The sequence below is a fragment of the Schistocerca americana genome, chromosome X (genome assembly GCF_021461395.2).
Source record: "Schistocerca americana isolate TAMUIC-IGC-003095 chromosome X, iqSchAmer2.1, whole genome shotgun sequence".
In the NCBI taxonomy this organism is placed as follows: Eukaryota; Metazoa; Arthropoda; class Insecta; order Orthoptera; family Acrididae; genus Schistocerca; species Schistocerca americana.
The window spans coordinates 457,819,124-457,847,056 of NC_060130.1; the positions used below are offsets into that span (position 1 = coordinate 457,819,124).

Consider the following 27,933-nt stretch of genomic DNA (forward strand, 5'->3'; position numbering starts at 1 on the left):
TCATCTGCTGCCATAGGCCATTAGAACCAAATTTCGCAGCACTATCCTAACGGATACGTTTGTCGTACAACCCACACTGAATCCTGCGGTTATTTCACGCAGTGTTGCTCGTCTGTTAGCACTGACAGCACTACCCAAAAGCTGCTGCTCTCGGTGGTTAAGCGATGGCCACTGCGTTGTCTGTGGTGAGAGGTGGTGCTTTCCATTTGGTATTGTCGTCACGCTCTTGACACTGAAGATCTCAGAATACTAAATACCCTAACGATTTCCGAAATGGATTGCCTCATGCGTCTAGCTCAAACTACTATTTCGCGTTGAAAGTCTGTTAATTCCTGTCGTGTGGCAGTAATCACGTTGGAAATCATTTCAAATGAATCACCTGAGTACAAATGACACCTCCGCTAATGTACTGCCCTTTTATACCCTGTGGACGCGATAATACCGTCACCTGTATATATGTTATCGCTATCCCATGACTTTTGTTCATCTCAGGAAAGAAGGAAGAAAAATAGACTTTTATGTCCCGTCGACATCGAGGTCAGTAGAAACGGAGCACAATCTCTTATTACGTCCAAGATAGGGAACGAAATCGGCCGTGTCCTTTGAAAGGAAACATCACGGTATCTGCCTAGAGCGATTTAGGGAAATCACGGGAAAGTATAATCTGGATGGCCAGACGCAGGTTTGAACCATCGTCCTCACGAATGCGATTCCACTGAGCTAACCACTGCGCCACCTCTCATGGTTTGTCACCTCAGTTTTCAGTTCATACATACAGACAGACATACATATATACGTGTCTGCATATACTTGCGTACATCCACTTTTATAATACACACTTATTAATCGAGAAAGATGAAAACTTGTATGTAGAAGACATAGGTATGTGTTGATGGGTGTCAACAAAAACACATGTGTAGGTGGTATTCGCTGTGTGGTCCGTGCTCCGAAGCGAGAGAGAAATAAAGAATCTAACCTACCTCCCTATCTTCTGCAGTCTCGAATCAGCACTTTAACCTTATTTGTGTTATTCGTCGAGTAGCTCTGAAACTGCACTTTCCACGTCTGTCGATGACTTCCTGATGGCGGATGTGCTCCTTTCTTTCCGTGACACGATAGCCTTCATGAACCCACATCATTATTCTACCAAGATCGAGGCATTGTACTTTATCTTTGATCGAGATCTAGTTCAAAAATGTTCAGATGTGTGTGAAATCGTATGGGACTTAACTGCTAAGGTCATCAGTCCCTAAGCTTACACACTACTTAACCTAAATTATCCTAAGGACAAACACACACACCCATGCCCGACGGAAGACTCGAATCTCCGCCGGGATCAGCAGCACAGTCCACGACTGCAGCGTCTTAGACCGCTCGGCTAATCCCGCGCGGCGAGATCTAGTAATACAAACATAAATACACAAATCAGAAAAGGTTTTACATTACCTCGGTTCCGAGAGTTCCGGAACCTGTACTGAAAATTGGAATAGATCTCAACAGAAGCCTCATTTTCGCCTTTTTTATTGTTCATGAAAATCACACACCGCATTTTGTACTACCATAAAGCGACACCTTCAGAGGTGATGGTCCACATTGCTGTACACACCGGAATCTCTAATACCCAGTAGCACGACCTCTTCGATTGATGCATGCCTGTATTCGTCGTGGCATATATCTACAGGTTCATCAAGGCACTATTGCTCCAGATTGTCCCACTCTTCACCGGTGATTCGGCGTAGATCCTTCAGAATGGTTGATGGGTCCTGTCGTCCATAAACAGCCCTTCTAAATCTATCCCAGGCATGTTCGATAGTGATCATGTCTGGAGAACATGCTGGCCGCTCTAGTCGAGTGATGTCAGTATTCTGAAGGAAGTCATTCACAAGATGTGCACGATGGGGGCGAGAATTGTCATCCATGATTACGAATGCCTCGGCAGTATGCTGCCGATATGGTCGCCCTATCGGTCGGTGGATGGCATTCACATATAGTACAGCCGTTAAGGCGCCTACCATGATCACCAGCGGCGTACGTCGGACCCACATAATGCCACCCCAAAACTACAGGGAAACTCAACGTTGTTGCACTCGCTGGACAGTGTATCTAAGGCGTTCAGTCTGACCGGGTTGCCTCCAAACTCGTCTCCGACGATTGTCTGGTTGAAAGCTTATGCGACACTCATTGGTCAAGAGAACGTGATGCCAATTCTGAGCGGTCCATTCGGCATGTTGTTGGGCCCATCTGCACCATGCTGCACGTCCTCGTGGTTGCAAAGATTGACTTCGCCATGGAAGTCGGGAGTGAAGTTGCGCATCATGCAGCCTATTGCGCACAGTTTGAGTCGTAACACGACGTCCTGTTGCTGCATTAAATGCGTTATTCAACACGATAGTTTAGCTGCCAGGGATCCTCCGAGCCATAATCCGTAGGTAGCGGTCATCCACTGCAGTAGTAGCCCTTGGGTGGCCTGAGCGAGGCATGTCATAGACAGTTCCTGTATCTCTGTATCTCCTCCATGTCCGAACAACATCGCTTTGGTTAACTCCGAGACGTCCGGACACTCCCGTGTTGAGAGCCCTTCCTGGCACCAAGTAACAATGCTGACGTGATCGAACAGCGGTAGTGACTGTCTAGGCATGGTTGAACTTCAGACAACACGAGCCGCATTACTGGTGGAATGAGTGGAACTGATCGGCTGTCGGGCCTCCTACGTCTAATAGGTGCTGCTCATGCATGGTTGTTTACATCTGTGCTCGGATTTAGCGATATCTCTGAACAGTCAAAGGGACTGTGTCTGTGATAAAATATCCACAGTCAACGTCTATCTTCAGGAGTTCGGGAAACCGGGGTGATGCAAAACTTTTTTGATGTGTGTATTATGTTATTCACTGGCGGTGTGCTTTGTTTCACGAGCAAAACTAGAATGAGCCCGGCAATCATCTAAAGTATTATAGGAAACCGCTTAAAATCACATCCAGACTAACACTCTTTAATCAGAGAGTAAATTTCTTCTGTTTTGCCTCATATGTCAGTCTAGAATACAATTCGTGTTTTGCTGCGGGGGAAGTTCCCCAGAATTACCAGTTTTATTGACGGGGAATGTTTACGACTGTGCACATACTTCGTTCTGTAATTCGTAACTGAAGTGCCGTAGCCTGTCAGTAGGCTAGGCAGGTCATTGTCGCTGGCCATGTAGTGTCTTGAAACTTAGATCGAAGATGATTCGATATCCGAAAACACAGTGGCGAGGAAACAGTACGACACCATTTAACGTGTGCCCGAATCAGTGCCGCGAACAATACCCAGAATCGTCTTACAAAGCGCCACAGACTGCAGCGGGGCTCCAAAATCAACAACTGGGTTAAAAAAGTGAGTTAATAGCTAAAGTCGAGAGTTGATGTTATTATGGCTTCAGTAATCAAATACAGACTATTAAACCTGCATCAAAAGCTAGGTAGAGGAGTAACGGCTATGTCCATGTGATCAATATGAGCGACACCTAGGCCCTGCAGCTACTGTAGTTGGAACTACGGACCGTACATACTACATCGCTGGAACTTTACGAGTCCGTCTCTACAGGATGTCCCAGCAGAAATGGTCAGCACTCAGGGATATGACAGGAAATACCATTCTAAGAAAATAAGTCCAGTAAACATGGACTCTAAAAAGCATACCTTATGAGCTATGGGCACTTGTTCAGTGGAAGAGATGTATTTCACAGCAGCGATGATGAACACGTGGTCGCAGCTCTCAAGGTATGTATTTTAGAGCCCACGTTTACTAGACATTTTGCTTCGAATGATCGCTCCAGAAATATCCCTGAATACTGATCATTTCTCATGGGACACCCTTTATATACCTGGAGGCTGGAATAACTTGAATAATATTTACAAACAAGGCGGCAGCTCCACACGGAGCTAATGCTTGGTGTCTGTTCTTTCGGACACGTTCGAGAGAACAGACACTACATATTCATTTAATTTAATAGGCCTAGTTGGGCAATGGATCCACCTTCTTCATTACGGATGTACAAATACGTCCGACCTCTTTTTGGAAATCTCATAGAGCGAACATTGAGAAAATGGACAGAGACTGCAAATAGGTGGCGCTCAGTGGGAATGTGAATCGGCAGTGAGGCGTGTCGAGATAGTTCGTGCAGTTGCGTTAACGCTGTGTCCGGAATCGTGCAGTGGTTAACGCACCTGTCTAGTAAGCAGAAGGTCTTGGGTTCGAGTCCTGGTATAGTAGACACTTCCACTCAACGCCTCTGTTTCTGCGTACTGTCCCGACTCAGTTGACAGTGATTCTCACCCCTTTCCTTTCCGTTCTTCCCCTCTCCACCTCCGATTTGTATACAGAAATATTTCTTTAAATACAGCTACGCCTCTTGTAGATCAGTTCGTACCTGCTGTCATTAAACATTAAGTCATCTGATCACTATACAGACTATCTTAAGTGTTGAATGTTTGCTAGAGAATTTGACAGTTCATGTTGAATTCCAAAGCCAACACACCTGGTTGAGGAAATTTGTAAAACTGACAGCTTAATAGTAGAGTGAAAGTTTACATGTAGACGAATTATCAGGTGCAACCTGAGATAAATGAGATGTCTGTCTTGTATGTATCAACATTAATATAAAGCAAAGGAAAAGTTTTTACGAGACTGCACTGAGTGTTAATCGTTACAAATTCCCAAATCATATTGCGGCCAAAAATGGTAGAAACAGATCCATCCCAAATTCATCTAAATCCACAGCTATACTCTGCCAGCCACCTTATAGTGTGTGACGGGTAATATCTTGGGTATCACTACTACTTTGCCATTCTCTTCCCGTCGCAAATGGTATGTGGGAATAACTACTGATGATAAACGTTCCTGTAACATCGGAAATCTTTGCTTTTACCTTCATAATATTTCGTGTGATATCTGTAGGAAGAAGATATATTTAAAAAAATGGCTCTAATGGCTCTGAGCACTATGGGACTGAACATCAGAGGTCATCAGTTCCCTAGAACGTAGAACTACTTAAACCTAACTAACCAAGGACATCACACACACATCCATGCCCGAGGCAGGATTCGAACCTGCGACCGTAGTGGTCGCGCGATTCCAGACTGAAGCGCCTAGAGCCGCTCGGCCACAACGGCCGGCTGAAGGAGCTATACATTGGTTGGTTGATGTGGAAGAATACGTTCTCAGAATTGAAACAATAAACCAAATCGTGATATACAATGTCTCTCTGGTACTATATGCCAATGAAATTGGATCCCCCTGACGATTACGTCCTTACTAAACAAACCCATGTGGAACCGCACTGCTCTTCTTTGACTCTTCCTTGTCTCGTCTATCAATCCTATCCGGTAAAGACTCAAGCATGAGGAGCAATACTCAAACATCAATTAAATGAGGGTTTTGTAAGGTACCTCAGTAGTTGGTAGACTACACTTTACTTCCTGATCCTTCAAGTGAATATTAGTGTAGCACCTTTCTTTCCTACGATTAGTTATGTGTGTTTGGCACCTATCTTATCAACGATTAAATTAACATTTAGATTTATTTGGCCACTCCAGGAGTCCCTAATGACCTCTTCATCGAAAGGACATTAAAATATTAGCTTCCCGTTCTCCTTTCAGGGAAGAGCTGTGATTTATAAGGCTGATTGCATAAATACCAAACAGGCCGCCACCTGGAATTAATCAGCCGCAAATTAGCATTGTATCTGAGGAGTTAAGCCAGAAGCTATTAGGATTTCCACTCTACCCTTTCCTGTTCTGGTATGTTTTGCAATGAATGTTGCTTACTGACCAGTCGCACAGTATCCGGGACCATGAAGGAAGGATACTATCTAACGGAGGTAACTCGCTCATCCGGATGACGTGAAGGAAGCAGGAGGCAGACATGAGAAATGCAAGCAAGCACGGTTTGCAGCATGGATTTGTCAACCGGCAGGGCAAAACGAAAAACAAGCACAAGCTTAGAAGTAACTAGTGATGCAGGAAACGTTTGGAAAACGTTTTTTTTTTTCCTTTTTATGGAAGGAAGGTGTGCCGGAGATTGCATAACAACAGATGAGCCTCCAGAAATAGGGATTTCAACGTGAGTGCAGCCTAACTGAGTGAAAAACAGCGGACCGTCTCCGTAAGTATGTTGACCACGTTCTGTAAATTCTACTCAGGGTTTTGGGAGTAAAGAGATGCAAATCCACATTCGGCCATCAATACTTGTGTTTTTTATGGATTCCCTAAATTATACAGGCAAGTGCCGGGACAGTTCCTTCGATTCGAGTTTGTGCGCCATCTCAAATTATCTTATCGTCGAGGGGCAATTAAATCCTGACCATCCATTTCACTTCCTGAAAGAGTGAATCGTTATGACCCCTGAAGCTGACGACGGCCTATCGCTACTGTCGTACTATCTAGAGCTCCACAACTACTGAGTTTTACAGTTGCTGAAAATTATATTACACATCCAGATTTCTGTAAGTGTATACATAAGCAGTCAGTCAAGCTAAGGATCGTATTTGGAAACATAAAATTAACAACATGTCTTCTACAAATGCAGGCTGCATACATAAAAAGGCAATGGGTTTACACTGACGAGCTAAAGAATTATGAACGCCATTCACTGCAAGATCGAATGCCATTGTGCGCATGTAACGCAGTACCGACAATATGTAGGTCGTAACGGGTGTAAGGGCAGATAATTTTATATGTGGTACCTTAATATGTACTCACATCTGTGTTCTGGTTGATTTTTTCCTCTGCGTGCAACAATCTTCCCACAAGCACGCCACGAACCTTACGATCTGATTTTCTTCTGCGTGGTCGCAGTGCCTGTGAGTATAGTGTAACTGTTTTATGTCCACCCGTCGTCACTTCAACATCTGACCTGCTGCCCAGGAATAAATATGCACTGATGGCATGCCCTTGATGGTACTAACCAATCTAAAAGTATACGGCTTCTAATGCTCTAATTATTAGTCTGCAAATGATATAAATACTGATGTTATGCTGATCACTACACCGTCTTTTGTCACCAACAGAAATACATGCACTTATACCTATTACCTATGTGTAAACAGAGCAGAGACGAATGAGAGATTTCTAGCTAAGTCATGGGTCACAAATGATGAAACACAGTGATATATCTAACTTTGACAAAGGGCTGATTGCTATAGCCTACATCCTCGAAACGAGCATTTCGAAAAAGGTGAAACTGGTCTGCCGCTCGTGTGCTGCTATCGTGTGCGTCTTTATAGAGTGGTTGAAGGATGCTGAAACTATGAGTAGACGAAAAGGAGTTAGACTTTCACGCCTCCCAATAGAAACAGAGCTTGCTCAATCTTTAAAGCACAACAAGCGGCGGTTTATGACAAATCTGACGACAGAGTGCAATACTGGCGCAGGCAAAAGTGTTTCGGACTAAACTGTTCAGTGTACATTGTTAAATGTGGAGCTCCAAGGTAGACGACACCTACATGTTTCTGTGTTGAAATGTGTGTGAATTCCTAAGGGACCAGGATGCTGAGATCATCAGTCCCTAGACTTACACACTACTTAAACTAATCTATGCTAAGAACAACACATACACCCACGCCCGAGGGAGGACTCGAACCTCCGGTGGGAGGGACCGCGCAATCCGTGGCATGGCGCGTCTAACCGCACGGCCACTCCGCGCGGCCACGTTCCGATGTTGATTCACCTACAAACGTCGATATCGATCCTAATAAGCGCAAGATGATCCAAAATGGACCTAAGATCAGTGTAAACTTGTCACCTGATAGGATAAATTAAGTTTCTAGTTACAACAAATCAATAGCCGTTCCAGGATACTCCATCGAGGCGAAGAGGTCTTCTAAACATGCACTGTGCTAAAGACGCAGGCCGGTGGGGAGAGTCTTCTGCTGTGGTAGCAATCAAATGTATCGTGACAACTGTGGTCTACATGAACATTACAGCAGTCCACTTCAATCCCATCGTGCTTGATGTATTTCTCGATGACGATAACATCTTCCAGCAGGATAAATATCTGTTTAACAAAGTCAGAACTGTGTTACAGAAGTATGTGGGGAGTGATAGTGAATTCGTGTTGATATCTGGTCACGTAATTCATCTGACTGTAACAGCATCGGAAACGACTGGATTGCTGTCGGGAGCCAGCTCTGTGCATACAAACTACCGGTCGGTAATTTACGGGAATTGCATGACCTGTGCATAGACGTCCGGTGAAACATACCTCCACAAAACTACCAAGGAGTTGTGGAATCAGCCGCCCGGGTAGCTGCACGTGTTAACGCGACCGCTTCCTGATCGTATCTACCCGGATTTTGAAGAGATGTGTGTTTGCTGGCGCGCATCGTTGTGGTTTTTAGGCGGTTTCCTACGTCCCGCTAAGTCAATACAAAGCTGTTTACCATGTTACACCTTAGTTACATTCTATGCCTACATTTATAATACTTTCCCACACGTGTATGCAGAATTTATCCACAGAAGACTGGTTACACTTGCTTGTCTTGCGGGCTGAGTAGGAGACTGATGGCCGCGCCGTTGTGGTCTGCTTAAACACTTACTCTGTATCAACATCAGTTGTTGAATTCATACCACGCAGAATGGCAGCTGTATTGCATTCTGAAGGTAGACACACACTCTGGTAAGAAAGTAGTCGTAGTTTTTGAATTAAAAACAATTTATATTTTCATTAACGACGCGTTTAGCTTTCATGAGGCATCTATGGGGATAGATTAGGAAATGAGACACTTAAAGTAGTACAGAAGTTTTGCTATTTGGGGAGCAAAATAACTGATGATGGTCGAAGTAGAGAGGATATAAAATGTAGACTGGCAATGACAAGGAAAGCGTTTCTGAAGAAGAAAAAATTGTTAACATCGAGTATAGATTTCAATCTCAGGAAGTCGTTTCTGAAAGTATTTGTCTGGAGTGTAGCCATGTATGGTAGTGAAACATGGACGATAAATAGTTTGGACAAGAAGAGAATAGAAGCTTTAGAAGTGTGGTACTACAGAAGAATGCTGAAGATTAGATGGATAGATCACATAACTAATGAGGAAGTATTGAATAGGATTGGGGAGAAGAGAAGTTTGTGGCACAACTTGACCAGAAGAAGGGATCGATTGGTAGGACATGTTCTGAGGCATCAAGGGATCACCAATTTAGTATTGGAGGGCAGTGTGGAGGGTAAAATCGTAGAGGGAGACCAAGAGATGACTACACTAAGCAGATTCAGAAGGATGTAGGCGGCAGTAGGTACTGGGAGATGACGAAGCTTGCACAGGATAGAGTAGCATGGAGAGCGGCATCAAACGAGTTTCAGGACTGAAGACTACAAAAACAACAACAAATTAAGCAAAAAGTAAGGTACTGTCCTGGCTTCACAGTTCTAAATGTGAGTAAGGAGCTGTTACTAATCCCAAAATTTTCCTTTTACAACGTATAAAAACTAAAAAATGTCTCTGTGCTATACTGAAACACACATCAAATGAGATGAACACCCAGAGACCTTTTCCTTTTACAACATCTTAGAAACCATAAAACGGCTCTGCGCTATACTGAAGCACCAGTCGCATAAGACGAACTCGCTGAGACCTAGTCAAAAACAACTAATAAATCGTGTAACCACGGGCTGAATTGCTGCAAGAGTTGGAAATCCTTAAGCATATGTGTACGGTCGACGAATTATTGCTGAATTATCAGCTCACTGGTTAGGAACCAAGGCTATTAACACTCAATATTGTCGATTTTTGAAGCTTCTACATAAATTTCGTTATGCTCTTTTAATGGGTTACATTTCGGTTTCACCTATTTTCTCATCAACCCTTCTCCCTGCCTCTGAATGTTTTATTCCTAAACAACATATTTTTAAAGTCGGGTAGGGACCTGGTGTTTTAATAACTTTTTTTACCCCTAGTCATCGGGTTGACGTCCATGTTCGGTGGTTATCTTACAGTTTCATTTAGTTAGGACTGATCTCACTTTTTTATCTACTTGGAATAATTTTGAAGTTCGTTAGGGGAGATTTTGGTCTGATTAATTGTAATCGCTTGCTTTCATTATAGCCAATCAACCATTGTTAGATCTTTTTTTGTAAGCATTGGATATACTGACTGTTAGTTAACTACTTTGAGCCCCAGCTATGTGCATCCTCAGCAGACATTGCATGCAACCTCATTCCGCTGTACTGCGAAACGCAGTGTTATTCAAAAATTAATTGCAACGAAGACTGTTTTTAATTCAGATACTCTGCATACGGTTGCTGTACTCTTAAGTGGTCATGAAGTTTTGGCAGAACAGTGTTGATAATAGGTAAATAAAAATCACCGACTGAGTGCGTCGGGCTCTAGAGTTTTACACGTACCTGACGTTCATGATTTCCTTGTAGCGGAGTGCGTGCACAACTGCGATGTAGCGGTCGACAGCTATGGCCACGAGGCTGTAGGCCGAGGTCATGTGGGCGCTGCTGACGACCACGAAGCGTAACACGCACGTGTACTTGTAGCCACCGAGCCCCACCCTCGAGGCGCACACGTAGCGGTAGGACAGGTAGAAGACGGTGGCAGCGCCGACGAACGCGTCCGCTGCCGCGAGGTTGGCGGCGAAGCGCGCCGACAGGGAGACGCCGGCGAGGCGGCGGCGCTGGCGGACGATGGCCGCCACGATCGACGCGTTCGTCGCCAGCATGAGCAGCAGCATGACGCCGTCCACGGCCGCGTGGACCGCCAGCAGTGGCAGCCCCCCGGGCACGGCGGGCAGGCCCTCGTGCAGGCACGACTGGTCCATGCCAGCTACGTCCTGGCCAGACAACAATACTGCGCATATAGCGACCATCTTTCAACGTAATGAATATTGCGTCACATGAAAATTTTTACTGGGATGGGATTTCAACCCGAATCTTCAGGTTGCTTTAAGTAGTGGCTTTAAACATTAGTCTTTCTAAGCTCGCCCCCAGTTTTGAGGCAAACCTAGTAATTAACAAATGAAATTAATCCCTTTAATACCGTAGGTCTGCAACCATGGTGGAGTTTTGCAAAGAAAACCGTCTAGATCACGTACTGAATTTTTTGTTTATTATTGTGACAGCACACACTGATACCACCCGACGTGCGTCAAAGCTGGCAATGGAATAGCAAGTTTACGTCAGACGCGGGACCTGGTGGACCCAACCGTGTGCGCCCATTGAGCCACACCTGGCGTGACTCTGGGCTATGAGCGGCAATATAGAATGGTTGGTAGGAGCCACTCATCAAACACAACACGCACGTATAACATTTTCATTATATGATCCTATGCCGACGCCGTCTAATCGCGGCTCCAGCAGCATCTTTTGTGGTTTAGTTCATAGGGCCTCTTCCTTGTTGACATTGAGAACTAGACTCTGTCTCTTGCTGTACTATTTTTAATGAGATATACAATTAAATCCCCTTTTGACTGTGTTAAAATGTTCGCTAATCATTACTGCTTCTTTCCAGTTTTCCTACGTCGACAGTTGCCTCCCCACTCTGTAACTCACATCTCCTTACAGTTGGGTATGAAGCTGTACACAACAATTACAACGGCTTGATTACTGCTATTATCAGATCAAAATATAGAAGTCATAATACTAACTTCAGTTTCAGCTGCCACAAAACCTATGTCTAACCAGGCATAATTTTTACTGCTGTCAACACCGGAATTTGTTTACGAGTTCTAAGTCTTTTTCTAGTGGCAGCAGTAGCCCAAACGTCGTAATAAAACTATAATAAGTACGATAAGCGAACCATACGAATTTATTCGCAAATAACAGATCTACGTTGTCACTTGTGTTTCTCCCATTACTTTCAAATACTAAAACCCTGCACTTTTCCTGAGTACATAGGAATACTAACAAGGGGGATCGGATCTGGTATAGGGAAGTGCTTATCCTGCCATGGAGCTACAAACAACACTGATTACATTGCACGTTCGGCATCTATGAACAGTGTTCACTGATAACTTTTCATGATTTTATCCTGGATAATATTCAATGAATTTAATTTAGTGGCAGAGTAAGCCACGGTCTTCCCCCAAATCGGTTTCCCAGTGGTGCTTTTTCCATGGTTGTAGTTCAAATGGTTCAAATGGCTCTGAGCACTATGGGGCTTAACATCTGTGGTTATCAGTCCCCTAGAACTTAGAACTACTGAAACCTAACTACCGTAAGGACATCACACACATCCATGCCTGAGGCAGGATTCGAACCTGCGACCGTAGCGGTCACGCGGTTCCAGACTGAAGCGCCTAGAACCGCACGGCCACACCGGCCGGTATGGTTGTAGTGACTCGAACTAATAGTAGAAAATGAAAATGGCTATGAAAGTATGAGTCAGGTTGAAAGACGTAAACAGAAAACTCACTGGTTCCGGAGGATAACGGAATATAACTATAAACGAAAAGCGAGAGAGAGAGAGAGAGAGAGAGAAAGAGAGAGAGAGAGAGAGGGAGGGAGGGAGAATAAAGCAGTAAGAGTGTAGGAATTTGAAAGAAGAGAAACACTGATGTTGCAGCTATGACAAACCCTGATCGTTTACATTTTATCTAAGTTTTAACTCATTTTATCCTACAGATAGTTATCAACGAAAATCAGAGGTAGCATCACGTCAAAGGAAAAAATGAATATGCAAAAGGGACGTTAAGCACAAGAATCAAAACACAATCAAGTTTGTGTTCTTTTTCGATTAAGCTGAAAATCATAGAAAAATTTTAGTTGTTTTATACGTAACACAGAGAAGAGTTTTATTTAAGCATCAGCATCTTCACTGATTTAATTTAAGAAAATTGGAAACCCAGGTTAAGTAAAGATTATAATTTGTCACGACACTCCGACGTTCACCATTTCTGAACTTTTTTCCTGATTTCACATCACGTCAGAGCATCATCGATTTATTTTCATTAGCCGGTCGGAGTGGCCGTGCCGTTCTAGGCACTACAGTCTGCAACCGAGCGACCGCTACGGTCGCAGGTTCGAATCCTGCCTCGGGCATGGATGTGTGTGATGTCCTTAGGTTAGTTTGGTTTAATGACCTCAGAAGTTAAGTCGCATAGTGCTCAGAGCCAAGCCATTTTTAATTTATTTATTTATTTGGCATGATCAGAAAAGTGCCTTCAGACTCTCCTTTACATCAGACCAGGCTTCTACACACATAACACTGTTTACAGTGATCAGGCAAAACATTATGACCACTGCCCACCGCAACGTTTGATGCCGTTGGTGGCGTTGTGGATACATGAGACGGTAACAAAAGTATGTATGTGCAGCAGATAGCCCAAATACCGGCTGCAAATGGGGAAACCGACTGATATAAGTAACTTCGGCGAAGTGCAAATTATTATTACGTAAAGCTTGTGAACAAATACACTACTGGCCATAAAAATTGCTACACCACGAAGATAACAAGCTACAGACGCGAAATTTAACCAACAGGAAGACGATGCTGTGATATGCAAATGATTAGCTTTTCAGAGCATTCACACAAGGGTGGCGCCGGTGGCGACACCTACAACGTACTGACATGAGGAAAGTTTCCAACTGATTTATCATACACAAACAGCAGTAGACCGGCGTTCGCTGGTGAAACGTTGTTGTGATGCATCGTGTAAGGAGGAGAAACGCGTACCATCACGTTTGCGACTTTGATAAAGGTCGGATTGTAGCCTATCGCGATTGCGGCTTATCGTATAGCGACATTGTTGGTCGAGATCCATTGACTGTTAGCAGAATATGGAATCGGTGGGTTCAGGAGGGTAATACGGAACGCCGTGCTGGATCCCAACGGCCTCGTATCACTAGCAGTCGAGAGGACAGGCATCTTATCCGCATGGCTGTAACGGATCGTGCAGCCACGTCTCGATCCCTGAGTCAACAGATGGGGACGTTTGCAAGATAACAACCATCGGCACGAACAGTTCAATGACGTTTTCAGCAGCATGTACTATCAGCTCGGTGACTATGGTTGCGGTTACCCTCGACGCTGCATCACAGACAGGAGCGCCTGCGATAGTGTACTCAACGACGAACCTGGGAGCACAAATGGCAAAACGTCATTTTTCCGGATGAATCCAGGGTCTTTTTACAGCATCATGACGGTCGCATCCGTGTTTGGCGACATCGCGGTGAACGCACATTGGAAGCGTGTATTCGTCATCGACATAACGGCGTATCACCCTGCGTGATGGTATGGGGTGCCATTGGTTACACCTCTCGGTCACCTCTTGTTCGCATTGACAGAACTTTGAACAGTGGACGTTACATTTCAGATGTGTTACGACCCGTGGCTCTACCATTCATTCGATCCCTGCGAAACCCTACATTTCAGCAGGATAATGCACGACCGGGTGTTGCAGGTCTTGTACGTGCCTTTCTGGATACAGAAAATGTTCGACTGCTGCCCTGGCCAGCCCTTTCTACAGATCTCTCACCAATTGAAAACGTATGGTCAATGGTGGCCGAGCAACTGGCTCGTCACAATACGCCTATCACTACTCTTGATGAACTGTGGTATCGTGTTGAAGCTGCATGGGCAGCTTTACCTGTACACGCCATCCAAGCTCTATTTGACTCAATGGCCAGGCGTATCAAGGCCGAAATTACGGCCAGAGGTGGTTGTTCTGGGTACTGATTTCTCAGGATCTGTGCACCCAAACTGCGTGAAAATGTAGTCACATGTCAGTTCTAGTACAATATATTTGTCCAATGAATACTCGTTTATCATCTGCATTTCTTCTTAATGTACGAATTTTAATGGCCAGTAGTTTATCTCAAAAACGGGAAAGCTTGTCGAATGTTTACGTGCTGTTGTCGTGAGCATCCACGGAAGGAGGTGGAAGGACAATGAAGACACTTTTGGGTGCTAAATAGTTGGACGTCCACCACTCTCCACAGAACGTGAGTTTCGGAGGCTTTCTGCTTTGTAATGTAGGGTATATGGTGATCTGTGACATCTCTGCCGAAAGAACACAATGCCAGTGCACGCACAAGTGTTTCGGGGCACACAGTTCACCGTATATTGTTGAACGTAGAGCTCCGCAGCAGACCACCACTACGTGTTTACGTGTTGACCCAACGACATCATCAGTTATGAATGCAGTACTCACACGTGACGGTCGATATTCAACCGCCAATGAATGGAAAGGTGTCTGTTCTTCGAGTGAATCACATTTTTGCTACTCTAAGTCGGTTGTCATCTCCACATCCACCGTCATCGAGGTGAACGGCAGGTCGAAACGTGCAGGGTCCTATGGTCTCAGGTTAGTCTGAGAAGCAGTTTGTAAGTAGGCTGTTTAGGTTTTCTTATTGGTAACGCCACGTAGCGCTCTATATGAAAATCACTGGCTGTGCTGTGTGCAGTCTGTGGCTAGTTTGCATTGTTGTCTGCCATTGTAGTGTTGGGCAGTTGGCTGTTAACAGCGCATAGGGTTGCGCAGTTGGAGGTGAGCCGCCAGCAGTGGTGGATGTGGGGAGTGAGATGGCGGAATTTTGAGAGCGGATGGTCTGGACGTGTGTCCATCAGAGACAGTAAATGTGTAAGACTGTATGTCATGAAGTGCTATATATATTATGACTTTTGAACACTGTTAAGGTAAATGCATTGTTTGTTGTCTATCAAAATCTTTCATTTGCTAACTATGCCTATCAGTAGCTAGTGCCTTCAGTAGTTTGAATCTTTTATTTAGCTGGCAGTAGTGGCGCTCGCTGAATTGCAGTAGTTCGAGTAACGAATATTTTTGTGAGGTAAGTAATTTGTGAAAGGTATAGGTTAATGTTAGTCAGGGCCATTCTTTTGTAGGGATTACTGAAAGTCAGATTGCGTTGCGCTAAAAATATTGTGTGTGAGTTTAGTGTTGATCAGAATAAGTAAAGAGAGTAATGTCTGAGAACGTCCAGTTTTGCTCAGCTGTTTGAAAAGCAAATAACGTAAAAGGTTTATCAGCACAGTAATTAATTAATTTTTCTAATGGGACGTTTCAAGTATGCACTGGGAGTCATTCTCCTGCGCCTTCATGGGACCTGTGGTAGTAATCAAAGACACCCTGACAGTTGCGAACCACCTGCGTCACGCGATGCTTAATGTCTCCCCCGATGGCGATGTCATCTTTCAGAATTAATAAAACGTTCCGGGCATCTTTCAACAGTATAACTGTCCGTGTCACGGAGCCACAACCGTGCTACAGTGGTTTGAAGAGCATTATCGTGAACTCACGTTAATGTATTGGAAACCAAACTCTACTAATGTAAATCCTATGGAACCCATCTGAATCGCTGCCGGGCGCCATCACACGTACGCAAATCAGTGGCCCGTTATTTACTCGTTACATGACCTGTGCGTAGACTAATTCCTTATATCTGCAAGAACCTACTAACAAACTGTCGGATCCTTGATACGCAGAATCAGTGGTGTATTTCGATCCAAAGACGGAGAAAAAAAGGTGGTCAAAACGTTTTGGCTCATCAGTATGGAATTATAATAATTTTAATATAATGAAATGTAATGAATGGATTAATAGAATAAAAAATGATTTGAAACAAAATGTGACGGTATGTTACCATTAGGAACAAGTTTACTGTTTAACTAGAAAACATAACCAGTCTGACATCAATTTTAAGGAGAAAAAAAGAACACATGTTAGATATTAGTCCCACAAATCACCTCTGCACGAAAATTTGGGCCCTAATTCTGACAGTACGCAGTTATGACCTTCTGAAATTATAGGTTTTAAACATGATCGCGCATCGCCTGTCACTCGCTCCTCGCCATAGCAGCCACCTAGTTCTCGATCGCCAATTACGGTACGGAGGAGCGAGTAGGAGGTTGCTGAATTACTGTTAAGTACCTAGTTCCACCAGAGATCTGTTTGCTTTGAACATTTTTATGTTGAGATTCATAAATGAAGTGCCGGCCGAAGTGGCCATGCGGTTCTAGGCGCTGCAGTCTGGAACCGCGTGACCGCTACGGTCGCAGGTTCGAATCCTGCCTCGGGCATGGATTTGCGTGATGTCCTTAGGTTAGTTAGATTTAACTAGTTCTAAGTTCTAGGGGACTAATGACCTCAGAAGTTGAGTCCCATTGTGCTGAGAGCCATTTGAACCATAAATGAAGTGTAAATCACTGAACCGAATGAGTCAGTCGATAAAGAAGTAGCTTAAGCCCATTTAATTATTAACATCGCTCTTTGGATATTAAAGATGATGCTGTTAAAATGAAGTACTTTGCAGGAGATGTGCTATTCTTCAACGTCATGGTTCAAATGGCTCTGAGCACTATGCGACTCAACTGCTGAGGTCATCAGTCGCCTAGAACTTAGAACTAATTAAACCTAACTAACCTAAGGACAGCACACAACACCCAGCCATCACGAGGCAGAGAAAATCCCTGACCCCGCCGGGAATCGAACCCGGGAACCCGGGCGTGGGAAGCGAGAACGCTACCGCACGACCGCGAGATGCGGGCACTTCAACGTCATGTCCATGATCAAGCAACAAACAGAAAATCATTAACTTCGTTCATATTAATTCTTCATTTTTGGCCGGCCGGAGTAGCCTAGCGGTTCTAGGCGCTACAGTCTGGAACCACGCGACCACTACGGTCACAGGTTCGAATCCTGCCTGGGGCATGGATGTGTGTCATGTCCTTAGGTTAGTTAGGTTTAAGTAGTTCTAAGTTCTAGGGGATTGATGACCTCAGAAGTTAAGTCCCATCGTGCTCAGAGCCATTTGAACCAATTCTTCATTTACTTATGTTTATTCATTTTGATTTTGAGGCGATATACAACGGCAGTATATCAGTACTAGAATATTGTTTGAATAATATTGGACATAGGTTCAAATGGTTCAAATGGCTCTAAGCACTACGGGACTTAACATCTGAGGTCTTCACTCCCCTAGACTTAGAACTACTTAAACCTAACTAACCTAAGGACATCACACACATCCATGCCCGAGGCAGGATTCGAACCTGCGACCATAGCAGCAGCGCGGTTCCAGACTGAAGCGCCTAGCACCGCTCGGCTACAGCGGCCGGCTTGAACATATGTGAGCACGAGGTTGGTATTTTATGTATTAATATTACACACCAGTTTTCACGTTGAATAACATGTGTTGCCGAACATGATTTTAGAGCTTGCTTTGCGGATGAATGCACCTCCCACCTTCTTTTTGCTCAGTTTCGTCATCCCAGGAGTAGGAGGGCTCTGGTTGTCATTCCACTACACACTTCGAGCTCGGGCATTAGTCAGTTACAGTGCAGCGGAGCAAGTGAGGAACAATGTTTCGCGCGAGAGTTTAAAAGCTGTACTTTCTAAAGATTATAAACTGCTTACTATCAAAACTGTGGCCCAAATTTTCTCTTTGGATCGCTGATATATTGGAAGTGTGCTGTTTTCTCCTTAAAATATGAAACTAAGTTTGTGAAAGTTCTTTTTAAGAGCAAATAGCTATAGTGCTAGTGATAACACTACTTTTAAAAGGAATGGGAACAATACTAACAGTAGGAGACATAAAATGAGTTAGGGAGTACACGAGTGAGATTATAGGACACAGCGAGTTCTCACGGAGAGATATTCAGATGCACTGCACAGTCTACGGACTTTGGGAAATTACGAATGTCTGGTTGGAAAAAAGGGTACTTAGTTGTAATGTGGTAAGACAGACATAGTTTTTTCTGCATATATGTCATTAGCCGCCTTTTGAAGCTGGATATGTGGTTGCTGGATATAGTAAGCAATATCATACCGTACCACACCGTAGAGCCGCTAAAAATTACTTTGAGAAGGTGGCTAAGTGACGGAGTGGGATTGAAGGTATTTTGCTCTAATCGGGACAAGTGTTTCTGCTGTGTTGTTCAAGTAAGACCATTTAGATCCAGAAGATTTATGAGGAACTGTACACGTTGATAAGACGGTAATGCAGGCGGAGTTTATAGAAATATCTGCAGTTCAATGCATTTATCGAAGATAGCTATGCCCAATTTACTGAAATACGGTCACAAAAACGACCACTAAAGATAGCGTCACGGCAAATTCAAATGTGGCCAAAGTCTCACAGACAAACAAAAATCAAATTAAGCCAAAATTGGCATTAGGGAAGTCATACATGAAGAGTTGAACGAATTCGAGAGTAAAATTTTGTTTACCGAACCGACAGAAAATCCAAAGTTTTTAATCTCTCTTTAAATCTGGAAACGAATCGAAACCATCTAACTAGACATTCTGTGACAATAACGGCATCAAAACTGAGCATGACACAGAAGAGACTGAAGTACTAACCGTCTTTTCCCAAATCTGTTTCACGGAAGATGATAACACAGTTGTTTCTCTTTTAAATCGTCGAAACCACTGGTAATGAAATAGGTGACTATAGGACAGAAAAGCAACTGAAACTGCTCAGCAAAGGGAAGGCCACTTGCCTTGACGGGATACTTAGACGACTCTACACAGAGTACGCGAAGAAACTTCTTTCTCTTCTTGTATCTGTATACTGCAGGTCATGAAGGAACTATTCGTTGTTAATGATTGGAAAAAAGACGTACATAATGTTTTCAGGAACGATCCTCCAACAGACGCACGAAACACTAGGCCTACATCTCACATGTTTGTCTATTGTAAAATTTAGGAACATGTTTTAATCTCTAATACAATGACTTTTCTGGTGTCTGATAAGGTCCTCTGTAGAGATCAAAATGGGTTCCGAAAACAACGATCATGATACCTAACCCGCTTTGCTGGTTCACGAGACCCAGAATGCTGGAGATACGTGACAGGATACCGCACTGCCGCCTAATAAAAAAGGTATGAACGTTCGAAATATCCGACCAGCTGTGTGACTGGATTGAAAAGTTTCTGGCAAACAGATCTTACCGTTTTGAGTTTACGTGGCCACAAGTCAACACCTGATCTGTTGCCTTCTGGAAAATAAGCATTAATGGCTTGCTCTGCAACACACTAAAATTTCCAGCTTAACGGATAAGGATAGAGAAACACTGATAGGGAAAAGGCCAACAAACAGCAAAGGAAGAGTGAGGAAGAGATAAAATGGAGAGAGGGGTGAAGGTCTGAAGAGATGACCAAACGCCCAGTCTTAGATTGTGTGATAAAAATCTCCCGCACGAAGAAAAAATAAAACTAGATTAGCCATTGAGGCATTGTCTCCTAACACCGTAGGCAATGTGGTGGGAAGGTTAAAACTGGGCAGTCCAACAAGATGTAGACGACAGTCAAGGGGGAACCGCAGCGACACTGAGTTGGGTACTCGCGACGGAGGAGGTGACTGTGAATCAGCCAAGTAGTCAAGTATGGCCGATGCTGAGACGGCAGAGGACACCGGAGACCCAGCGAGTGTCTTGTATGGATGACCTCCTCACATTCGTTGTCTCCTTGGTGATACGTAGTTTATTTGTGGGACTGAGGGTGTGCCATTCAGTATCAAAGGTCCCGAAAACTTCACAGCTGATCAGAGATCATTCTCCGGTGTGCCGATCTCCAGAGATGGTTTACCGGTAGCCTGGCAGTTTATAAATTTGTGGTAAGTTTCTAAGGGACCAAACTGCTGAGGCCATCGGTCCCCAGACTTACATACTACTTAACCTAACTTAAGGTAACTCACACTAAGGACAACACACACCCTTGCCCGAGGGAGGACTCGAACCTCCGACGAGGGACCCGTTCGCACCATGGCAAGAAACCCCAGACCGTGCGCCTACCCTGCGCGGCCTAGTAGCCTGTTTGACCAGCGTGACAGCAAGTTCATTGCGTTAGATTCCGAAATGTCCTGGGGCCAAAATTAAGGTCACTCAACACACATGGTTTTTGAGAGCAGAAAAAGACTGCTGAGTAGTCATTACCAAAGGATGACGAGGGAAGCACTGGACAAGAGCTTGTAGGCTGCTTAAGGAAACACTACAGGCGAGGAAAGGTTTACCTGTGCAGGAGCTGATATGCTCAAGAGCATGCAGTGAAAACCCAGCCATCCAGCAAGGGCTGCTGTTCAGAATGTCCAGCGTGAGCGTAAGCGAAGCCAACGCGACCATCGACCATCGAGCCATCAGTGTAAACTATTTCTGAGCTGAAAAATGGCTATAAGTACTATGGGACTTAACTTCTGAGATCATCAGCCCCATAGACCTAGAACTACTTAAACCTAACTAACGTAAGGACATCACACACATCCATGCCCGAGGCAGGATTCGAACCTGCGATCGTAGCAGCAGCGCATTTCCGGACCGAAGCGATTACTCAGCCCTGGAACTCGCCGATAATAGCGAAAAACTGGAGGTGGATTGCCTCAGGGGGAACTCGGTTTTCTTGGGGGACGCAACTGGTCCAGGCGAAGCTGTGGCCAAGGCATCGATCACGGAGGTGTAAGTGAGATGACCCGAAGAAAACGTGGCAGAGTGTAAGACTCGAAATCACTGAGATGGACCAGACATGGACTGTTGTCGGTATCCCTGATCTGGGCCGCCGCTGCGTGGGATGGATCAACGTGTTAGGGAAAGGAAGACGGTAATTTGAATGTTGAGGCGAACTGCAAATGTGGGCGGCATAGTTTGCAAGCAGTTGTTGTCACCTGATCCACTATGGAGGAACCCCAGCTTCCAGCAGGAGGCTGTTCACTGGTCTCGTTCGGAAAACCCCTGTTGCAAGTCGAACTCCGCAGGGTCCAGCACCTGCAATGCTGAGGGCGATGCTAAACCATACACTAGGCTCTCATATTCAAGACGGTACTCTACAAAGGCTTTGCACAGCTGCTACAGTGTAGGGCGATCTACACCTTAGTCATTGTGACTCAGGCATCGTGGAATGTTAGGAATGTTAAGATGCAACCAGCACATTTCCTTAAGCTGACTACGATAGGGGGGGGGGGGGGGGGGGGGACAGGGATTTTCTCTGCCTTGGGATGACTGGCTGTTGTGTGATGTCCTTAGGTTAGTCAGGTTTAAGTAGTTCTAAGTTCTAGGGGACTGATGACCATAGATGTTAAGTCCCATAGTGCTCAGAGCCATTTGAACCATTTGAACTACAATAGGGAAGCCAAGTTAAGTGGGCATCCAAGTCCGGTCCTAAAAAGTGATAAGTCTCCACTACATTATGCAGCTGGCCATCGAAAGAAAGTTCTGGATTCAGATGGACAATACGATGGCGACAGAAGTGCAAGACCCAGGTCTTGGTGGTTGAAAACTCCGAGCCATGTGTGAGGGCACATGCCTTTCGTATGGCTCTCTGCAATCGACGTTCAGCCACTCCAATAGAAGAGGAGCAGAAAGAAATACAAAAATCGTCAGCCGGCAGATAAAGACAACAGCGCTGCTGCTGCGATAGCATTAAGGACCACTAAAAAAGACTGGGGCAATGAGTATAGAGCCCTTGGAACCCCATTCTCTTGGATATGGTGCAAACTGTGTTAAGCACCGGCTCGAACTCTGGAAGTGTGGAGTGGCAAAATGTTCCATATGAAAATCGGGAGCGGGACCTGGAGACCAAACTCGTGCAGAGTAGCGAGGATGTGGCGTCGCCAAGTGGTATCCTAGGCATTCGTCAGGTCAAAAAAGGCAGCAATGTGTTGACGGCGGGAAAAGGCAGTTTGGATGGCAGACTCCAGGTGTGCCAAGTTGTCAATGGGGGAGTGACCTCGGTGAAAACTGTCCTTGGACGGAACCAGAAGGTTCCGAGACTCAAGGAGCCAACACAACCGTAGGTGGTTTGACCAGAACCAAGATGGAATCTTCCTACACGTCGGCAGGGGCCTGAAGATGGCGTAGAAAATCCCCGAAACTGGATGTCAAATAAAATAATTTTGAAATTAGACGGCTGAAATGTGTTTGACTTAATATCCTGTACCGAACAGCCGACTCCTGCAATAATTTCTGAAAAGAGGGACATACAGAGCTCTGTGATTAAGTCTGGGTCGGTATATACAGCTCCATTTGTGGAAATTCCAGGTATACATGTGGTGGTATGATATCCGCAAAGATGCCTGAGTATGGTTGAAACCTGGGAAGGAGAGTTTCATGTTACAATGGTGGCGACATATCGTTTCCAACACTCCTGTCTCCATTGTTTGATCAGCTGAGGGACCTGATACTAGTGAGTAGTCTTGAACGAACAGTGACGCAAGCCTGACGAAGAGGGGTCTGACGTACTAGGTCATGCATTGATACGATGAAATAGAGCATTGATAATGGCTAGGCACTAGCCTAAATCTAGATTTGCCTAGTAACACCTGAAAGAAAAGGCGGGTGATTGCTGTGCTCTTAAATTTAAACGTCATATCACAGTCGTTGAGTGTACCTACATTCCTAATGCAAGGTAACTTGATGATAACTGTTGTGATTTCCACTGTGATTTCCATTCTGCACCCGATCATTCCTTATTTTCCGAAGAGCCTTCACATTTGGTGGTAAGTTCCTATGGGACCAAACTGCTGAAGTCATCGAATGTTCAAATGTGTGTGAATTTCTAAGGGACCAAACGGCTTAGGTCATAGGTCGCAAGACTTACATACTACTTAAACCAACTAACGATAAAGACAACACACACACCCATGCCCGAGAGAGTACTCGAACCCCCAACAGAGGGAGCCACGCAAACTGTGGCAAGGCACCCACAATCACGAGGCCACCCTGCATGGCTACCCCATATTTCAGCACCCATTACGATTCTACTGTTGATGGATAGAATTTTATCTTTATATGTGAATGAAGACTGGATATCGAACCAAGTACTGAGTTTTTTCACGTCAGCAGTGTCTCGTACAATATTTGTTGCCTCATTTGGATGTATTGTACTGATGATATAGAAGAAATGTCCCAAAATAGTTCCAACTCTTCCCAGATGTTTGGTATGTTGTAAGATGGGTATAACTATGCCCCTTACATGAAGTCATTAAAGAACACCGAACTCATATTGAGCAAACAATGGGGCTGAACAACGATGACTGACAAGGCACGTCGGCCGGGGTGGCCGAGCGGTTCTAGGCGCTACAGTCGGGAACCGCGCAACCGCTGCGGTCGCAGGCTCGAATCCTGCCTCAGGCATGGTTGTGTGTGATGTCCTTAGGTTAGTCAGGTTTAAGTAGTTCTAAGTTCTAGGGAACTGATGATCTCAGAAGTTAAGTCCCATAGTGCTCAGAGCCATTTGAACCATTTTGAACTGACGAGGCACAATGCATCTTGTAGAGGGTATAGTATGGACGTATTGGAATAATTAATGTTGGGTGATGGTTTTAAAGTAATTCACGCGACTTGAAAACTTTGTGGAAATGCGTCAATTTACTGGAGACTATGTTATCCGAGGGAAGTATTCAGAGTTGACCGCGGCCGGGTGGCGGAACGCGAAGGGAAGCGACGATAGGCAGCTTAGGGCGGCTCAGACTCTGAGAAAGCTGTAACAGGGCGCGGCATCCAGCTGCCTTAAGATGAGTGACAGTGAGGGGCTGGTTGACCCGATGCTGGTTTACTGGGAAGCTAACGGAAAATGGTAAGCCTGTTGATAAATGTCCGTCATCCTGTTTTCAGTGAAACATGCGAGAAATCCACGCAAATCTTATGTATTGCAAATGTAATGTATTGCGAATACATAGAAAGAAGGATCCTTTATTGTATGATTATATGACAGCGGAACAAACACTGGTAGCAGTTACTTCTGTAAAATATCTGGGAGTATGCGTGCGGAACGATTTGAAGTGGAACGATCATATAAAATTAATTGTTGGTAAGGCGGGTACCAGGTTGAAATTCATTGGGAGAGTCCTTAGAAAATGTAGTTCATCAACAAAGGAGGTGGCTTACAAAACACTCGTTCGACCTATACTTGAGTATTGCTCATCAGTGTGGGATCCGTACCAGATCGGGTTGACGGAGGAGATAGAGAAAATCTAAAGAAGAGCGGCGCATTTCGTCACAGGGTTGTTTGGTACCCGTGATAGCGTTATGGAGATGTTTCACAAACTCAAGTGGCAGACTCTGCATGAGAGGCGCTTTGCATCGCGGTGTAGCTTGCTCGCCAGGTTTCGAGAGGGTGCGTTTCTGGATGAGGTATCGAATATATTGCTTCCCCCTACTTATACCTCCTGAGGAGATCAGGAATGTAAAATTAGAGAGATTAGAGCACGCACGGAGGCTTTCAGACAGTCGTTCTTCCCGCGAACCATACGCGACTCGAACAGGAAAGGGAGGTAATGACAGTGGCACTTAAAGTGCCCTCCGCCACACACCGTTGTTGGCTTGCGGAGTATAAATGCAGATGTAGATGTAGAATCTACAGTGGAGCGGTCAACAGAGGCCAAAATATGTGTGTTCGTGACTATAGCAACTTCACGCAGAATTCACGGTCCGCAGAGTCTGAAGTAAATCAAGTGAAGAGCGACAGAACGAAATACGCCGGCCTCCAATGGGAACGTAGGACCAAGGAATTTGAAGTACTCTCCTGGGAGTCAGAATTTCGGAAAAATTGGTGTTTTATGCAGACGCTAACCTTGATGGGTGGCCTGGGAGGAGCTAAATAGCAGAAGTTGAGAGGAAGGGAAATTTTGTGGGAATTTTTTCACTTCCCAGAGCAGGCATTGGCCGGCACTGGGAAGCAACGCATAATTAACGTGACTGGTGCTGCAATTGGCGTAAGTGATTTTGCTGGAGGGGAAACCGAGGTGAAGAGCAGACTGGCAGAAGTCTCCGTAGAGGTCTTCTGTTTCCAGCTTGCCAAGAGTGTGGACGCAGCGTTCTTTGCTCAGCTTGCCTGAGAGAGAGAGAGAGAGCATGTCTGCAATTTAGGACCTAGCAAACGGAACGATTGAGTTTGGAGATAGTAAGTTTTCATTCAGCTTTGTACTGAGCAAGATAGCTAGGAGTAAATCGATGAGCACAGCCTTGCAGCACCACGAGGGTGGCCGACGTCCGCACAACTACGGTGCCCCACCATTCTGAATCCAGTGATATTGCGGCCGCTCCGGCTTGATTTAGGCCACTGATTAATTTGTTGGATCACGCCGGCAAAGTTTCTACGAGGGTTTCATGGGCCTTGTATAGTAGAATTCTTCTCGCACTTCGCATTACGTCTGGGTCAGCCGATAGGAATTAATTTTGATTTATCGCGGTTTATTCCACAATCAATTAATGTCAACACTGTCACCACAGTTCAGTCAGGAGTTACAGGGCCTTATTACTTTCTTTGCGTTATCCGATATTGCCGTAGTTTTGCGCTCTCTGTTGATCTGTTAGTCAATTAGCTGGGGTGAACACACGCCAAAACCAGATAAGTGACGGGTGGGGTGTTACAATGTACACCATTCCTTCACTGCACCAAGAAAGCACACTGCTCAAAATATCACTACCATGTGTTAATCCCATGGGGCTTTTCATTGATCTCTTTAGAACCTGTTCAACAGGTAAATCTTCCCACAGTACTGATCAAAATATATCAGATCTGTGAATCATTGAGTGTCCTTTACTGAAAATAGCAAATTTCAGTGTTGTATGTACTCATGTCTTGTAAATATAGATGAGCAATTTAAGAGTAAAAAGACAGTCCGCTAAGCATTGTTCTCCTTGTATACAGGTGAAGCTTCAAATTTACCATGCTCTCTGCTTCATTGAATGTGACGAAAAGTACAGTCATTCGATAATACTGCAACCAGAGCTTAGAGATAGGGACTTCGCCCTCCAGGTTTTCCAATGTAGTTTTGAATTTGACTGTTAACAATTTGGACAGTTTCATTCTCTCTGAAAAAAAGGAGTTGTGACCTATCACTTTCACTTAACGTTCTCCCACTTTCTTGCTCGTTCGATCTCAGTTAGCTGAGCCTTAGTAAAAATCAAATTAACCAACGCATGATTTGTCAACATACGAGCTCTCAAGACCTTGAGTATGCATGGCGTTGAGAATTTTTTGTCGACCCTATTCTGGGGGCTTGAACTGTTTGTTAAATTCCATATCTTGAAAACTACTGGACGTCAAAAGCTGCTACAGGACTTAAGTTGCAGCATTGTATTGTATGGTATTGAACTGGGGACCTAGAACCGACGGATAGGCTTTGTCCCCGCGGTATCCCGCAGTGGTACACAACCCCACAACAGGTTACAGCAGTCCACTCACCCCACCGCCTCCCCACGCCGAACCCAAGGTTATTGTGCGGTTCGGCCCTCTGTGGACCCCCCGGGAACGTCTCACACAATACGAGTGTAACCCCAATGTTTGCGTGGTAGAGTAATTATGGTGTACGCGTACGTGGAGAAAGTGTTTGCGCAGCAATTGCCGACATTGCGTAAGTGAGGCCGAATAAGGGGAACCAGCCTGCATTCGCCGAGGCAGATGGAAAATCCCCTTAAAAACCATCCACAGACTGGCCGGCACACCGGACTTCGACATTAATCCGCCGGTCGGATTCGTGCCGGGGACACACCATTGACGTAGAATGAGAGGAGTTCATTTATTTAATCATACAGTGATAATTGCACAATCAGACAGTGTTTGTCATCAAAATACTATGAAAACAGATAGCTCAAAGCATTCATATTCATTAACATATAAATAGGGTCTTACGAATAATGGACAGCTATACGGCCTTGGCCTTGTTGAAGGAACCATCCCGTCAATTTCCCGAAATAATTCGAGAAAACCCCTAGAATCTAAATTAGGGTGCCGGACAGAGCAAACTTAAACCTTTCGAATCCGAGGTCATTGTCTTAACAAATCCACCGCCTCATTCGCCTCGTCCTATTGTACAGTGTTCTTTAGACCCTACATATTTGGCACTGGATAACTTACTACATAACACAGATCATCACAGCACAGATTTATGGACCACGTACACGCAGCAGTGCCCCTAGCACCCCCTCCTGTTAGTTCGGAAATGAGACTCCGAGGTCGTAAACGCTCAGCTGAGCCCATGCACATCATCATGTTACCCGTTCAGTCTGTC

At 44.8% G+C, this 27,933-nt stretch overlaps 1 protein-coding gene across 3 annotated transcripts in view; it reads right to left on the bottom strand.

Annotated features, from left to right (window-relative positions):
• Positions 1 to 27,933, bottom strand: part of LOC124556594 (adenosine receptor A1-like) — a 184,744-nt gene that overhangs the window by 63,820 nt on the left and 92,991 nt on the right. For all 3 annotated transcript variants that reach the window (XR_006968627.1, XM_047130561.1, XM_047130560.1), the window contains exon 2: positions 10,372 to 10,805. Coding sequence is in view for 2 of the 3 variants with exons in the window: in XM_047130561.1 (XP_046986517.1) it covers positions 10,372 to 10,805 (434 nt within the window). In the remaining variant the exon portion in view is untranslated. The remainder of the gene's footprint in view (positions 1 to 10,371; positions 10,806 to 27,933) is intronic.